The 18,011-nt window shown below is 50.6% G+C and overlaps 1 protein-coding gene across 2 annotated transcripts in view; it reads right to left on the minus strand.

The window, feature by feature from the left end:
- PSME4 (proteasome activator subunit 4) overlaps positions 1-18,011 on the minus strand; it is a 1,714,764-nt gene that overhangs the window by 508,357 nt on the left and 1,188,396 nt on the right. For both annotated transcript variants that reach the window (XM_085612595.1, XM_085612594.1), the window contains one exon: positions 13,754-13,845. In XM_085612595.1, coding sequence (XP_085468721.1) covers positions 13,754-13,845 — 92 coding nt within the window. The remainder of the gene's footprint in view (positions 1-13,753; positions 13,846-18,011) is intronic.

Raw genomic sequence — 18,011 nt, forward strand, 5'->3', positions numbered from 1 at the left:
TTAGGCACCCCACTCTCTCCCCGCTCACTCTCGACCGCCAGCGCTTTCCCCTGGCGCTGCAAGCATCCCCCGCGCGCTGGCCACCCCCGCTCTCTCATACAGGCCATAAACCCTCTCCTTCTGCGCGACCCTGCTACGGAACCACTTCCGACCGACAACCCATACATGGTCATGCCTCTCCTTTGATAACCCCCCTTCCTCTGCGCCCCATTGTCTGAACTGGTCCCAGGCCATCGCCTAGCCCTGCGGATGCAGTTTATTGCCCCTACTGTAAGGGAAACACCCCACCTCAAAGGGATTACAGTAGAATCAAAGCCCCTACCCCCTGAGACCCGGCCGGTTGCACACACCCCCGGGAATTAGCGGAATTCCCTGCTGCGCGATAGCCATCTCCCACTGCGGGTAGGGTGGGAACTTCTACTGTATCTATGTGTGGGATCGGATCTGAGCCGGGGCTTCAGGGGATGTTCTTTCAGGCATCAAGGGAGTCTCAAGAATATACTATGTGTAATAAAGCAATAAACCAGTGTATAAGAGACCAGGTCTCAGAGATGCAGTTAGAGCACCTCGTGACGATACCTTGCTGTCTGATCTGATGTGTTCTGCTCCGACGGAATAAAACTTTGTTTCCTGCCTTCCAGTCTCCGGCGCCTGCCTCTTTTATTGGTAAATTATCGAGTGGTATGAGAGGCGATTACCGCCGGGCAAATACTTGAAAGATTATCGACTGAAACTGCCGCTACCATTTAACAACTAGCGTTAGTTAGGAAGTGGGAGGCCCACGGGATTCGTGTGCAGAGTGGAAACACTCACGCGTAATGCGTAAAAGTCAATAGCAATGTTACAGTTTAGAAATAGATAGATTTAGGACACTTCCGGAGTAGCTAGGAAGTTGAGACTTGAAAACTAGACACTAGGATAGTCACTATCCTGATGAGCACCGGAGTACCCAAGTTACCTAGCCCACAGGCTGCGGGTGCATAGGGGTGAAGATGCGTCGTTTTCGTCGTCGACTCCTATGGATGCCTGAAGAAAGATGCTGACAGGCAGTCAGGGGAGAGTGTCCGGTGGATCCCAAGCCTGGGATCAAGAAGAGAAGAAACCTGCAAGCAGAAGGGACAGAGTCAAGGTCACTAGCCAGTGACCACGTGGAACCAGGAAGGAACCAGGCGATGTCGTGAAGAGTTGCAGGTGAAGGTGAAGCTTGTCGCTGCAGCCAGGAGGACCAGGAAGCGGCGAGGACGACCAGGACCAGGAGGCGAGCTGTCCCACGAAGGCTCTTGCTGTCGGCGGCATCGAAGTTGGACTAGGACTCACCAAGCCTTGGCAAGCGGAACCCACGAAGAACAAGGGACTTGCTTCTGGTGCAGACCAGGAAGGTCTGGGGTGCTTCTTCTTTGCAGAGAAGCGGGAGCCAGTCTGGAGGAGCCAAACCAGCGCAGAAGATTTCAGGGAGCGTCGTCACAGAGGCCACTAGCCAGCGGGCAAGCAACCGGACAGACGCGGCAAGCAGGAAAATGCTGAAGGGCCCCACGCAGGACTCGTGGAGTGTGGGGGGCTGGTCTTCGGTGCAGATGGTGCTTGGGGTTGGGGCTTCTCAATCCCCGGTGCACAACTTCGAGGGTACCTCAGAAGCTGCGCTGTAAGTTACTAGCCACTTTTCCCAGGTAGCCGGTCCCACGTTGCTCGTCGCCTCCACGGATCTCAGCTCTGCTGCAGATGTGGATGAGGGTCGGAGAAGTCTGGAAATCAAGGCTCTGGTCGGGCTCTGCAGTCGGTTCCTCGTCGAACGTTTCGCAAAGCAAAGGGTAGTCTCTTGATGGTGCCTGTTTGCACAGGGTAGCCAAGGGTAGCCAAGGGAGATTCTTCAGTCTTCTTCTTTCGTCGAATGTCGAAGGTCCAGAGTTTCTGTTCAGTTTTGCAGGTTCAGGATAATCTAAAGTCTTGAGGCCCAACTCCCACTCTTATACTAATCTGGGGGGCTGGGATACCTGCTAGGTCACGCCTTATGGGTGGGACCTGGGAGGGGGTGGTTACACCCACTTCCCTTTGTCCAGTTTCGCGCCAGAGCTGGGGCTGGAGTGCCCCAGCGCCGGTTTGAACTGGACTATGCAAGGAACACCTTGTGTGCCCCAGGCATGTCTCATTCCTTTCAGCCCACCCTGCCCCAATACACTAAAGGCTGTCTGGGGAGGTGCTAGCACCTCCCCAAGCAGGAAACCTATTGTCCAGGCCTCCCTGGCTGGGATCACTCCCAGCTGCAGGAGGTCAGACTTGTGTCGTGGCAGCAGCATCCATTTTGTGATGCTGAGGCTTTGGTTAGAGTTAAACAGCAAAGTAGGATTTTAACATGTCTCTCCCTCTAGAAGGGAGGGATAATATCCTCATCACCAGAAATGGTATGGGGGTATTATTCCAAAGTGTTAGACACCTTACACGACATGTTTTGATAAAGCCAAACCATAGTTACCATAACCGTTTAAGATTATAAGGCACTTTAAGAGTATATGGTAGGCTATATCATAGAACAGCTATAAGGACATGGTTCCGAAAGCTGCAGACAGGCTCAGCTCATGCTAGAGCACCATCTCACATGTTACCAAGCACTCTGCCTCCAGGATTGTCAAGGCCTGCCATAGGAGTGACTGATAGGTACACATGTGTCTATATATAAGGTAGGTATAGGAATACTACACCTAAGCAAGGGGTGATTACACGACCTTGCCCCAGCTGAGTGATCAGCCAGTTGTGTCTGATTGGAAGGCCAGACCAGGGGTGGCATAATACATGCTGCAGCCCCTGGGAGGCCTAGGGTACACCTATGCCCTGGGTACCTAGGGTACACTGTACAGGGTCCAATAAGGTGATCCTTACCAATTGGTTATGTACCTAGGGTACATGGAGTCCGTTTTAAAGAGAGAGCAGACAGCCTGAGACCCTGAATGGCAGGATCTCAGGCCAACTAAGTCGAAAAACCAGCTAGACACTAGGCAAAAAGTTGGGGGTAACCATAGTCAGATATCCACCTTCCTACACAACCCCCCCCCCCAAACGAAAGGAGATAAGGCTGGCCTTGACAAGGTAAGCCTCTATTGCCTGAGTGGCCATATAAGGAAGAACCAGCACTGGCATGGTTACCCCCTGTCTCATGGTCCACTAAGCAATCCCTCATCCTAAAGATATCATAGGGTCTCCACCATAGGGAATCTCTACCTTTGGTGTGTCTTTGCAAAGTAAAAGGCTGGTGTTGAGATGGAGTACTGAAGTGAGTGTCCTCAAAGTGAGGCCTCTGCTTCCTCCAATCATCCTCCACCATGGATGCCTTTCTTTCTCTAACTGAGTTGCACTGTGCTCTCAGGGTCAGCCTCTGGCTACCTAAAGCTGGAGGCTGGGTCCCTTTTGTGGGCTTACTGGAGGGACAGGTCAGGTTTGGGGCCCTAAGGTCCCATGTTTGCCTGTGCCCAACAGAATCCCTCTGGGGGAGGTCCCTAACTACCTGTGAAGGGGATCCCTCAGGAATGTTTTTACCCATCACCTGGCTAGGGCAACTAACCAGGCAATCCTCATTCTTTTGAAGGGGGGGTTCTTGTGGACAGGGGCCCTCTTGGGGTCCACTGGCCTCCCTGACCTCTGCAGCCCTGGGCTGACTGAGGCAGGGTAGAGAGAGGCAGGCTACCTGCACCAGACTGGGTCCCATCTTGGAAGGGGCCACTGACATCAGAGGCTCTGCCAGGCCAGGCCTGGCTACCTCTGGGGCAGTTCCTTCACAAGGGGTGAGGTCAGATCCCTGAGGAGGCTGACCTTTTCCTAATGTCTGGGGAGAGGGAGACTTTTCTTCCTCCCCACTACTCTCTGTTTGTGTGGAGTGATCCATAGTTTCAGGCTTCACTACACCTATATCAGTCTGAGTGTGGGCTGAGACCCTTACAGCCTTGCCAACCTTTTCAGGAAGGCACTCAGTTTGTGTTTGAGCTGTGACTGTCACAGCTCTGCCAATTTCTACAGGGAAGTCTGTCTGTGCCTGGGCTGTGGCTACCACTGCCCTTCCAACCTTTTCAGGGAGGAAAGCTACTTGGACAGGGGTTGTGACTGGCACAACCCCACTACCCTTTTTGGAAAGGCCTACCATTTTAGAATGGGTGTCTTGTTCAACTCCAGCCCAAGCTGAGAGTTCTAAGTCATTCCCCAGCAAGCAGTCCACAGGCAAGGTTGGAGACACTGCCACCCTTTTAGGGCCAGTGACACCTCCCCAGCTGAGACATACCTCTGCCATGGGATGACTGTTCTGTTTGCCATCAATGTTAGTTACCTGGTATGAGAAACCAGGCAAAAGCTGCTCAGAGGGAACTAGCCTATGGGCCACCATAGTGATGCTAGCTCCAGTGTCTCTGTAGGCCTCAGCTTTTCTACCATTGATGTAGGGTTCCTGTCTGTACCTACCCAAAGTGTTGGGACAGGCAGTGAAGTTGGCAAACCCCATGCCACCATCACAGACAAGAGTAGCTGATGCAGGGGAATTGGCTAAGCCAGGATCCCCCTGTGTTCCCCAAGAAAACCCAACCAAATTTTTGGGGGCACTCCCACCACCTGGGGGATTACTGCTGACAGTAATAGGTGGTGTGACAGGAGTAGTTGGAGGAACAGTTTTGTTTTTAGCCTCTGGACAACTGCTGTCAGTTTTCCAATGCCCAGGTGTTTTACACACATGGCAGTAAGGCTTTTTAACTGTGGTAGAGGAGGGAGTTTGGGACCCACCACCCTGTGTGGAGTTTTGGGGCCCTGAGGAAGATTTCTCTTTTGCTTTATCCCCACCCTTCTCTTGAGGGTTGGTGGTATCTTTCTTTTGGTCACCACCCTGATTTTTAGGCCTAATCCTGGTCCTGACCCATTTATCTGCCCTCTTTCCCAATTCTTGGGGAGAGGTCAAATCTGAGTCTACCAGGTGTTGATGGAGAAGCTGGTTCTGACAATTATTAAGGATCTGCTCCCTCATAATCAAGTTGTACAATCCTGTATAGTCCTGCACCTTGCTGCCATTTAACCAACCTTCCAAAGCCTTAGTGGCACAATCCACAAAATCAGACCAGTCCTGTGTCTGTGTCTTCTGGGTGTCTCTGAACAACAACCTATATTGCTCAGTGGTTAAGCCAAACCCATCTATCAGAGTACTCTTCAGGACTTTGTAATTGTTTGCATCCTCATCACTGACTGTGAGGAGCTTGTCTCTACCTTTGTCAGAAAAGGAGAGCCACAAGATAGCTGCCCACTGACTTTGGGGTACCTGCTGTACTTTGCAGGCCCTCTTCAAAGCAGTCATCCATTTGTGGATGTCATCCCCATTCTGATATGGGGGGACTATCTTGCTTAGGTTTCTATGGTCATAAGACCTATCCCTATCTCTAGGAATGCTGCTGCCACCAGTGGGTTCTGACCCACACAATTTTTGCTCTCTAGCCAGAGCAAGCTTCTCTTTGGCAAGGGCAATTTCTTCCCTCTGAATCCTCAGATTAGCTTCCCTCATTCTGGCTTTATGCTCCTTTCTCTCAGGTGAAGTCATTCCCCTGTGAGAGGAAGCATTAGAGATGCTAGAAACATGGGAGTGGATGGATTCCCTTGAAGGGGATCTGTCCCTCCTGCTTCTCTGTGAATGCCTACTTGTGGGTCTGTATGGGGGGACCCCATGCAAACTCCCATGTAAGCTTAAGTTAGCCTGGCTAAGTCTCCTTACTTGGCTCTGGCTGTCTACCTCTTCCTCTGAAGTCCCATCTGACTCATCTGTGGTGGGTAGACCCTTATCTACAGCTATGGCACCATCCCTGGCAGCTCTTTCAGCATCATAGGCCTCCAGAAGCTCCACTAGCTGTCTAAGGGTAGGGTTTGCACCCTGTTTTATTCCTCTGGAGGTACACAATTGTCTCATCTCCTGGAATGTGAATGCATCATACCTAGAGGGAACCTGTCTAGGATTCTCCTCTCCTGAGGGAGCATCAGTGTGATCTCCATCCAGGGGCATGATTCTAGTGAGGGTGTGGTGTGTGCACCTACCTACACTAGTTGTATCTACTAAACCTCTCTAGTAGTTGTAGTCAGGGTGTGTTACTCCCTTCAACCTACAACCACTAAGTCCAGTAGGACTTAAGTATTATAAACTATGTTATATGTACCTAGACAATATCTGTGTGATCTTTCAATTTAGTATCTCAAGATTACAATGGTATTACAACAGCAAGCTCAGATCCCAACCGCTGCTCACCAATGTGAGAAGTTGGCCTGATATATGATGTCACTAGTTATAGTGTACACCTTATATCAGTCCAAATACCCTTATGGTGATTGGTTGTAAAGTCAACCTTATAGACCAGCTATCCTAGTGGTAGCATGGACAAGAGCAGTCTTAGGCTAAACTCTGAATGGCATGTGAAGCCAGCTGTGATACCATATATAATCCCTTGAATACCAAATGAAAGGACACCACAACAGATATATATATAAAATAAAGTGTATTTATTCTAAGCAAACCCTCAGCACTCTTTATGAGATTAGAGGTAAGTACAACACAGTCTTATTAATGCATACAGTAAGTCACACAGGTAAGTAATACAGTTAGGCCCTAGGGGCCACGCAAACCATATACTAAGTAAGTGGTATAAGAACCACTGTCACGGAAATAGAATAGGCCTAGGCCTAGGGAATCGCTGGGGCTACACTACACTAGCGTTAGTTAGGAAGTGGGAGGCACACGGGATTCGTGTGCAGAGTGGAAACACTCACGCGTAATGCGTAAAAGTCAATAGCAATGTTACAGTTTAGAAATAGATAGATTTAGGACACTTCCGGAGTAGCTAGGAAGTTGAGACTTGAAAACTAGACACTAGGATAGTCACTATCCTGATGAGCACCGGAGTACCCAAGTTACCTAGCCCACAGGCTGCGGGTGCATAGGGGTGAAGATGCGTCGTTTTCGTCGTCGACTCCTATGGATGCCTGAAGAAAGATGCTGACAGGCAGTCAGGGGAGAGTGTCCGGTGGATCCCAAGCCTGGGATCAAGAAGAGAAGAAACCTGCAAGCAGAAGGGATAGAGTCAAGGTCACTAGCCAGTGACCACGTGGAACCAGGAAGGAACCAGGCGATGTCGTGAAGAGTTGCAGGTGAAGGTGAAGCTTGTCGCTGCAGCCAGGAGGACCAGGAAGCGGCGAGGACGACCAGGACCAGGAGGCGAGCTGTCCCACGAAGGCTCTTGCTGTCGGCGGCGTCGAAGTTGGACTAGGACTCACCAAGCCTTGGCAAGCGGAACCCACGAAGAACAAGGGACTTGCTTCTGGTGCAGACCAGGAAGGTCTGGGGTGCTTCTTCTTTGCAGAGAAGCGGGAGCCAGTCTGGAGGAGCCAAACCAGCGCAGAAGATTTCAGGGAGCGTCGTCACAGAGGCCACTAGCCAGCGGGCAAGCAACCGGACAGACGCGGCAAGCAGGAAAATGCTGAAGGGCCCCACGCAGGACTCGTGGAGTGTGGGGGGCTGGTCTTCGGTGCAGATGGTGCTTGGGGTTGGGGCTTCTCAATCCCCGGTGCACAACTTCGAGGGTACCTCAGAAGCTGCGCTGTAAGTTACTAGCCACTTTTCCCAGGTAGCCGGTCCCACGTTGCTCGTCGCCTCCACGGATCTCAGCTCTGCTGCAGATGTGGATGAGGGTCGGAGAAGTCTGGAAATCAAGGCTCTGGTCGGGCTCTGCAGTCGGTTCCTCGTCGAACGTTTCGCAAAGCAAAGGGTAGTCTCTTGATGGTGCCTGTTTGCACAGGGTAGCCACTCCTTGGCTACAAGGGAGATTCTTCAGTCTTCTTCTTTCGTCGAATGTCGAAGGTCCAGAGTTTCTGTTCAGTTTTGCAGGTTCAGGATAATCTAAAGTCTTGAGGCCCAACTCCCACTCTTATACTAATCTGGGGGGCTGGGATACCTGCTAGGTCACGCCTTATGGGTGGGACCTGGGAGGGGGTGGTTACACCCACTTCCCTTTGTCCAGTTTCGCGCCAGAGCTGGGGCTGGAGTGCCCCAGCGCCGGTTTGAACTGGACTATGCAAGGAACACCTTGTGTGCCCCAGGCATGTCTCATTCCTTTCAGCCCACCCTGCCCCAATACACTAAAGGCTGTCTGGGGAGGTGCTAGCACCTCCCCAAGCAGGAAACCTATTGTCCAGGCCTCCCTGGCTGGGATCACTCCCAGCTGCAGGAGGTCAGACTTGTGTCGTGGCAGCAGCATCCATTTTGTGATGCTGAGGCTTTGGTTAGAGTTAAACAGCAAAGTAGGATTTTAACATGTCTCTCCCTCTAGAAGGGAGGGATAATATCCTCATCACCAGAAATGGTATGGGGGTATTATTCCAAAGTGTTAGACACCTTACACGACATGTTTTGATAAAGCCAAACCATAGTTACCATAACCGTTTAAGATTATAAGGCACTTTAAGAGTATATGGTAGGCTATATCATAGAACAGCTATAAGGACATGGTTCCGAAAGCTGCAGACAGGCTCAGCTCATGCTAGAGCACCATCTCACATGTTACCAAGCACTCTGCCTCCAGGATTGTCAAGGCCTGCCATAGGAGTGACTGATAGGTACACATGTGTCTATATATAAGGTAGGTATAGGAATACTACACCTAAGCAAGGGGTGATTACACGACCTTGCCCCAGCTGAGTGATCAGCCAGTTGTGTCTGATTGGAAGGCCAGACCAGGGGTGGCATAATACATGCTGCAGCCCCTGGGAGGCCTAGGGTACACCTATGCCCTGGGTACCTAGGGTACACTGTACAGGGTCCAATAAGGTGATCCTTACCAATTGGTTATGTACCTAGGGTACATGGAGTCCGTTTTAAAGAGAGAGCAGACAGCCTGAGACCCTGAATGGCAGGATCTCAGGCCAACTAAGTCGAAAAACCAGCTAGACACTAGGCAAAAAGTTATAGGGTAACCATAGTCAGATATCCACCTTCCTACAACTATAGAGCCCGCATTCGCCACCTGGCGTAATGCACCAACAGGATGCAGGAGGCCATCAGCCCCAGAAGCCGCAGCACCAACCTGACCGAAACCCAGGATAGAGGCCGAAAGATGGGAATCAGAGCCTGAATATCCCAGACCAGCTGTTCTGGAGGATAAGCCCGGAACTGCGCCGAATCGAGAACCGCTCCGATGAAGAGGAGCTTTTGAGAGGGGCTCAGGTGTGACTTCGGCACGTTGATGGAAAATCCCAGCAAATGCAGGAGATCCGCCGTAGTCTGGAGGTGGGAGACGACTGTCTGGGGCGAGCCCGCCTTCAACAACCAGTCGTCAAGATAGGGGAAGACTGGGACCCCTGATCTGCGCAGATGAGCTGCGACCACCGCCATCACTTTCGTGAACACCCGAGGGGCACTGGTGAGGCCGAAGGGGAGCACGGTGAACTGAAAGTGCTCCTGACCCACCGTGAACCGCAGGTAACGACGGTGGGCCGGCAGGACGGGGATGTGAAAATAGGCGTCCTGCAAGTCCAACGCTACCATCCAGTCTCCAGGGTCGAGGGCAGCCAGAACCTGAGCTAAAGTTAGCATCTTGAACCGTTCCTTCCGGAGGAAGGTGTTGACGCTCCTGAGGTGCCAAGATAGGGCGTAGGCCCCCTTTGCCCTTCTTGGGAACCAGAAAGTAGTGGGAATAGCAACCACGGCCTACTTCTGGACCAGGAACGCGCTCGACGGCCTCCTTGGCCAAGAGGGCCGTAACTTCCTCCTGCAGAAGATTCAAGTGATCCTCCGATATACGGTGGCATGGCTGGAGGGGTCGTCTTGAAGGGGAGGGAGTAGCCCCTTCGGACGATTTGCAGCACCCACCTGTCCGAAGTGATGGTGCGCCAGTGAAGCAGGTGATGGCGAACTCTGCCGCCCACTGGCGTGGAATGGGCCTGAAAGCTCGGACTAGGAGGGCTTTGAGGCGGATGCTGCCGTGGTGGATGTGGACTGACCGCGTTGTCCTCTAGTACCGCCACGGCGGAACCCACGTCCGCGACCGCGTGCAGGTTGGTTCTGCGGCCGGTGGCTAGGCGGACGTGAGGAGGCGCCCCTTCCTTAGCCACGAAAGGGGCGAAAGGCGGAAGTGTGCGGCCGTGGGGCCGAGAGACCCAAGGACGTGGCCGTAGCTTGGGAGTCCTTAAAACGAGCCAGCGCACTATCCGCCTTCTCACCAAAAAGGCGAGCGCCATCAAAGGGCATCTCCATGAGGGTACTCTGGACATCCCCCGGAAAAGACGTGGACCTCAGCCAGGCGTGGCGCCGGAGCGCCACCGTGGTGGAAATCGCCCTACCCAGCGAGTCCGTGGTGTCAAGTCCACACCGTATGGCATGTCGCGCTGCATCTCGCCCATCAGCAAGTGCCTGGGAGAGACGAGTCCGGGCCTCCTCCGGACACAGTGGCAGCACGTCCTCCACCGCATCCCACAGAGAGTGGGAGAAACGGTCCAAGAGGCGAGCGGTGTTCAAAGACCGCAGGCCCAAGCTCAGGGAAGAGAACAGTTTCTTTCCGAACTGTTCCAGCCTCTTGCATTCCCAATCCGGAGGAGCGGACGGGAAGGAGGATTGTGAAGTGGAGGCCTGGATAACCAGGCTCTCGGGGTGGGGTGTTGGGACAGGAAACTGGGGTCGCCCGGAGCAGGGCGGTGGCGCCGGGCCACGTTCCGATCCACATGAGGAACTGTGGAGGGCTTGGACCAAGTGCCCTGCAGAACGTCGATGAGGGCCTCGTTGAACTGCAGCAGAGGCTCTGTGGAGCCTGCTGACAGTTGAAGCACCTCTGTGAGGATATTAGTCCTCACGGCCACAGTAGGCAACTCGAGCCCCAGGGCTTCGGCCGCCTTGCGCAGCACCACTGAAAAAGCTGCACCTTCCTCTGAAGCCACAGTCGGAGGAGAGATGAAACCAGCGTCCGGTGAAGTGTCCAGACCACTGGCATCCCCCAGTTCGTCTGCCCAGTCCTGTGAAAGTTGGCCCTGGAGGGCCATAGGGTCCTCAGACCCCTCCCAGTCGCCCCGTCATCCGATTCCTGATAAACAGGAGGAATGATCGGAGCCGGATGGTAGATGAAACGCTCATCCATCGGCGTCGGGTGCGGCGCCGGCGTCGGGTCCGGACAGGGGCTAAACCGGGGAATGGCGTCGTCCAGAGACGGCGCCGGAGGTGGAACCGGTGTCGGCGCCGTAGGCGTCGTGAGGTCGACCGGCGCCGACAGAGATCCAGGCCTGGATCCCTCGGGGACCTGCGGCGTTGGGACCGAAGTCGGCGACGGCGCCGGGGCCGAAGCCGCCGGCACGCGAGGTCGCCCATTCGAGCCCGCGGGGCCCGAAGGCGTCAACGGCAGAGCCAGGCCCCTCATGGCCGAGAGGAAGGCACTGACCTCCGCTGGAGTCGCATCAGTCCCAGGGACCGGCGGGTATGGAGACGGACGCGGCTCCTGCGGCTCCGACGGAGCCGCGGGGGTGGGACCACCCTGACCCTCGGCCGAGTCGCGCAACCGGCGAGGGGAGTCCGAAGAGCGGTGTCGCCTCTTGGACTTCTATGATCGCTTCGACTTACCTGAAGACTTCGAGCCCGATGAGCGATGATGGTGACTGCGGCTCCGCGACCGGTCCTTAGACCTCCTCCTGGACCGGGAGCGGTGCGGAGCTGAGTGCCGAAGCTCGAGAAGCTTACGGGACCGCTACCGCCTAGACTTCGAGGTCAAGGCCTGACAGTCGGGGCACGACTCCGTGTCGTGGTTGGCCCCCAGGCAGTAAAGGCACGGCGATGGTGGTCCGTCGCCGACATCAGTCGATGACAGGAGTCACAGGCTTTAAACCCAGGCATCCTACCGGCACCACAGTCGAGACGACAGAAGACCAAAAAGAGTCAAAAAGTTCAGTCAAAAATTGACCAAGGGGTAAGCTCTTCCCGGATCGGCGCTGTCTGGCGCGGAAAAAAGAAGAACTGACGTCAGCGCGCGAGGGCGGCGTCTAAGTTCTCCGACGACGTCATTCCGGCGCACGACGCCAACGACGGACACGGAGCCGCAGACGACGCCTAGCGACGCGCAAGGGGTATTGGTTCAAAAATCTTTCCGGATCCAGCCTGACGCCTGGGGATATTCTAAGGTGAGGAATCTAACTAACGTGTTTCTTTCAGATAAAATGGTTAGAACAATGCTAGTTGCAGTAGGAACAATTCAGACTTGTACACGAGAAAGCCTGCTTAGATAAAATGTCTGCAAAAGGTTTGGGGCCCCTTTGTGATAGTAAAACACATATCTCGAGTGAAATGGGGTTCCTCAACATTTATTGAAGATTGGTGGCCTTTTCTCTCAAAGTATTGCTTAAACTCCTATTCTATCACTACCACAACAGCTCCTGGATAAACTAGAAATGGTACACACCTTCTCTGCCCTTTAGCTACTTTAAATTTCAGTGAAAATAAGTCTTGACAGCTGATCAGTTACCCAACTAAAGAACAATGAGTGTGTGTTGTGAAGGCTGGTTGATCCCCTCCGTACCAAACCATTCTCCTTAAGTCTGTTGTGTGTTTCTACCCGGTGTACTTTTTTCAAAACTTATTGAGTGTACACAACCTCATGAAGTGCACCTGCTGAGGATCCACCAAATGAAGAACCTTGATTGTGCATCCCGTTTCAGTTGCTGCAATAGCTAATAAATCTTGACAACTAATTACTGAAGTCTGCACTTGAGAGGTTTTGCATAGTTTTCCGATGGTTCTTGAGCTATTTTAGCTTATGTTATGTTAAAAACGTTTATATAGTGCACGTACACCAAACGGTTTCATGGCGCTGGCAGCTTAAACTGCAAGAGTGCGTGAGTGTGTGTGAGAGAGAGATTTGGGACGCTGATTACGCACAAAACCTAATAAACAGGTTTTTAATACAAAATGTTCTAGGATTCTAAGAGATAACATAGGCTATAAAATGAAGGCACAATGATATTTTTCTACGTTGTCTAGAAATGTCTTCAATCATACCACTACGTCTTTGATGGTATCACTCTTGATGGTATCACTCTTACAAAGGAAACCTTCCAAGGGATAAAAATGCAATTACTTTGTTTTATCTGATATTGGCCATGTAGGTAGAAAAGGGCAATAAGTTGGTGAAGTTAACACAATGAACTTTAAAATGAAAGTCATTAAATAAAGAAGACATTTGTTCCAGAATTATATCACATTTGGAAATGTTAGCAAGCCAACACCCAGTGATGATTCTGCAACTTTTAGAGGTTGTTTGAGTACTGTTCTAAAACTAGTCAACAGATTGACTAGTATCTCGAGCCAACTCTTGAAATTTAAAAAAACATGCAACAATTTAGAATATACTTACCAATGATCAATGTATGATGAAAGGACTAGAAATACAGAGAAAAACCACCTCCAGTTTAGAATGCTGCTCTTCATTCATATCACTATTGTAGATTTCTTTTTTACTTTTCACAATTTCAACAATATATTTTTCAGCAATTCATAACTGCAGATTTGCAAGATTTACAAGTGCCTTTGAACAATATATGAAATCATTTACTTTTTTACAGTAAATACCAGACTCGCACTAAACCAAGCCCAGATAGTAAGTTGAACAAGTGTACGGAGGACAAAGTGAGAGCTACCCTCAGTAGAAAGCCAGGATTTGCATTTTAGAATTATAATGGTAAAGAGCATACACATTTTTTTACTTCGGAAAATTAACTTTCTTACCAAGCATCTACAAATGAACCCCCTTCACCACTAACTGGAGAATCCATCAACAGCTCAAACAGCCAGTGAAGTTTTCGAGGGTCTCTACTCTCCTGCGTGGAAGAAAATGGTGTGGGTACAATTAAAAACAACATTGGTGCTACAAAACAAGCATTTTCTTTCCTTAAAGACATTTTTGAAAATAAAATAAACTTCAACCAGTCAGAAGAGAGTGAGCATTAGGGAAAAGGAAAGAACTTTTATGTTTTATTTATTAAACCTACTGTCTATATTTTTTCACATACAATTATATATTCAAAATATGTTTAAAGAAAGAAAAACAGAATTAATTGTGAATAGCAAAACAAAGTGTTTTGAGCAGAAAAATCAAACTGTACTTGACAAGACGACATTAGAGGTGGTCAAGGAAATGTGGTCTGAAGTATGCATGTAAATGGAGCTTGTTAAATATATGGCTCATTTTGTTAAGGGACAGTAAACGGCCATTGAACTTTCTGCAGAGCCTCAATAATTTCAACAACCTAACTGGTTGGAATTCAGTTTTTCCAGTTGAGAGTGCCACAATGACCCCACAGCTTTCAGGTTAGACACCCAGCCCTAAAATATTAATTGGATGTAGACAAAATAAAATCTTGACATGCCACAGTACAACTGGGCCAGAGTTCCTCTGTTTCTGCAGTTCATACTAAATCTAGGTTTTTAACAGCCATAACTAATTTAGAAAACGGGCAAATAACATTTGCCTTTCAGATGACGATAGGGTCTCTATACAAGAGGTTCCTAAATTCTGGGTCGTGAAAGTACTAGCAATTAATAAAAATGTGCTTGAAAGACAGTGGTCAAATGCCAAGCTATGCCTTTTGACTGCTTCTTTGTTAAACATGGGAAACTGTATTTACAAACTCCTCTCACTTTGCAGTCAGACAAAGAAAAGTAAAGTGAATTGTGTGACAATCATGCTGGGGGAAAAGTGTGTAAAAGGAAAGGCTGTAGGATGTTGTTTTGTAACATATTACGTAATGTATATACCTGTAAATGAACTACACACATTCAGCAGCTAGGAAAGCAAAAATGAATCCCAATTTTTGTATTTCTGAAGTGTGATGGGAGCAAAGATTTTAATAGAATCAAAACAAATCAAGACACTTTAGTTTGTGATGCGCAAATGATAAATATTAAGTGAAACCCGATTTCCACACATTATCTTTTGTGTGCAAAGAACAAGTTACTTACCTTCGGTAACGCTTTTTCTGGTGGATACAGTATCTGCCTGTGGATTCCTCACCTTTTAAATTACCACTGCGCCAGCATTCCACAGAAATTATTTTCTTAGCTCTCCCACGTCGACGAGGACGTCATAATGACCAAGTTACTTACCTTCGGTAACGATATATTTGTAAGAAACATTAGTTAGTGTTACATTACTTACCTTAGAATATCCCCTGACGTCAGACTGGATTCGTAAAGTTTTTGCTAGCAGTACCTCTGCGCTTCAGTGGGTGGCGTCGTGCGGCTCCGCGTTTGTTGCTGGTGTCGTGTGCGCCGAGATGACATCACGGAGACTACTTAGGCGCCACCCATGCGCACTGACGTCAGTTCTGTACACGACTGTAGGAAGGTGGATATCTGACTATGGTTACCCCCCACTTTTTGCCTAGTGTCTAGCTGGTTTTTCGACTTAGTTGGCCTGAGATCCTGGAAATTCAGGGTCTCAGGCTGTCTGCTCTCTCATTAAAATGGACTCCATGTACCCTAGGTACATACCCAATTGGTAAGGATCACCTTATTGGACCCTGTACAGTGTACCTTAGGTACCCAGGGCATAGGTGTACCCTAGGCCTCCCAGGGGCTGCAGCATGTATTATGCCACCCCTGATCTGGCCTTCCAATCAGACACAACTGGCTGATCACTCAGCTGGGGCAAGGTCGTGTAATCACCCCTTGCTTAGATATAGTATACCTATATCTACCCTTAAAATAGACACATGTGTACCTATCAGCCACTCCTATGGCAGGCCTTAACAATCCTGGAGGCAGAGTGCTTGGTAACATGTGAGATGGTGGTCTAGCATGAGCTGAGCCTGTCTGCAGCTTTCGGAAACATGTCCTTATAGCTGTTCTATGATGTAGCCTACCATATACTCTTAAAAGTGCCTTATAATCTTAAACGGTTATGGTAACTATGGTTTGGCTTTATCAAAACATGTCGTGTAAGGTGTCTAACACTTTGGAATAATACCCCCATACCATTTCTGGCCATGAGGATATTATTCCTCCCTTCTAGAGGGAGAAGACATGTTGAAACCTACTTACCCGGTTAAAGTTAACCAGAGCCCCAGCATCACAAAATGGATGCTGCTGCCACAGACACAAGTCTGACCTCCTGCTGCTGGGAGTCCTTACCGCGAGGGAGGCTTGGACAATAGGTTTCCTGCCTTGGGAGGTGCGAGCACCACCCTAGACAGGATTTAGTGTATTTGGGCAGGGAGGGTTGAATAAAACTAGACACTGCCTGGGGCACACAAGGTGTCCCATGCATAGTCCAGTTCAAACCGGTGCTGGGGCACTCCAGCCCCAGCTCTGGCGCGAAACTGGACAAAGGAAAGGGGGTGTAGCCACTCCCCTTCCTGGTCCCACCCTTAGGAGGGACCTTGCAGGTAGCCCAGCCCACTAGCCCAGTATATCAGTAGCTAGCTGAGCCCTGCTAGATTAGATTAACCTGAATCTGCAACTTGAACAGAAACTCTGGACCTTCGACATTCGACCTCAGGAAGAAGACTGAAGAAATCTCCCTTGTGGCCAAGGAGTGACCACCCTGGGCAACCAGGCACCATCCAGCGACCGCTGCTTGCTTTGCGACTGAATCCTACGAGGGACGACTGCAACGACTGACCAGCGCCAAGACTTCCAGACACCTCTGAACCAGATCCACATCTCCAGCGAAGCTGAGACCCGTGGAGGCGACGATGGACGTGGGACCGGCGACTTGGGAAAAGTGGCTAGTAACTGACTAGCGCGACTTCCGAGGCTCCCTCGAGGCTGTGCTTGGGGAATTGAGAAGCCCCACTCCCGAGCACCATCTGCAAAGAAGACCAGCTCCCCACACTTCACGTGTTCTGCGTGGGGCCCTTCTGCACCTGTGTTGCTCGACGTGTTGTCCGGTTGCTGGCCCGTTGGCTAGTAGCCTCTGCGACGACGAACCTTTACTTTCATCTTGCTGGTCCGGCTCCTCCAGACTGGCACCCGCTCTTCTGTGAAAGAGAAGCGCCCCAGACCTTCTTGGTCTGCACCAGAAGCAAGTCCTCCATCCTGCGTGGGTTCCGCTTGCCAAGGCTTGTTGGGTCCTGACTCGACTTCAACGCCGCCGACAGCAAGAGCCTTCGTGGGACAGCTCACCTCCTGGTCCTGGTCGTCCTCGACGTCTCCTGGTACCCGTGGCTGCTGCGACAAGCTTCACCTCTTCACCTGCATCTTCACGACATCGCCTGGTTCCTTCCTGGTTCCTTCCCGGCTCCTGGCTGGTGACCTAGACTCTGTCCCTTCTGCTTGCAGGTTCCTTCCTTCCTGATCCCCACCATGGGATCCACCGGACACTCTTCACTGACTGCCTGTCAGCAACTTTCCTTCAGGCATCCATAGAAGTCAACGACGAAACCCGACGCAAGTTCACACCTATGCACCCGCAGCCCGTGGGCTAGGTAACTTGGGTACTTCGGTGCTCACAAGGGTATTGACTATCCTAGGGTCTAGTTTCCGAGTCTCGACTTTCTAGCTATACCAGAAGTGTCCTAAAACTGTTAATTTCCAACTGCTAGTAATTCTATCGACTTTTACGCATTACGCGTGAGTGTTTCCACTCTGCACCTGAATCCCGTGGGCCTCCCACTTCCTAACTGTTGGTAGTGTAGTGTAGCCCCAGCGATTCCCTAGGCCTAGGCCTATCCCATGTTCGTGACAGTGGTCCTTATACCACTTACTTAGTATATGGTTTGCCTGGCCCCTAGGGCCTAACTGTATTACTTACCTGTGTGACTTAATGTATGCTTAAATAAGACTGTGTTGTACTTACCTCGAATCTCCTAAAGAGTGCTGAGGGTTTGACTAGAATAAATACATTCTATCTTTTATATATATCTGTTCTGGTGTCCTTTCATTTGGTATTCAAGGGATTACATATGGTATAACAGCTGGCTTCACATGCCATTCAGAGTTTAGCCTAAGGCTGCTCTTGTCCATGCTATCACTAGGATAGCTGGTC

This window comes from Triturus cristatus, chromosome 6 (assembly GCF_964204655.1).
Source record: "Triturus cristatus chromosome 6, aTriCri1.1, whole genome shotgun sequence".
NCBI lineage: Eukaryota > Metazoa > Chordata > Amphibia > Caudata > Salamandridae > Triturus > Triturus cristatus.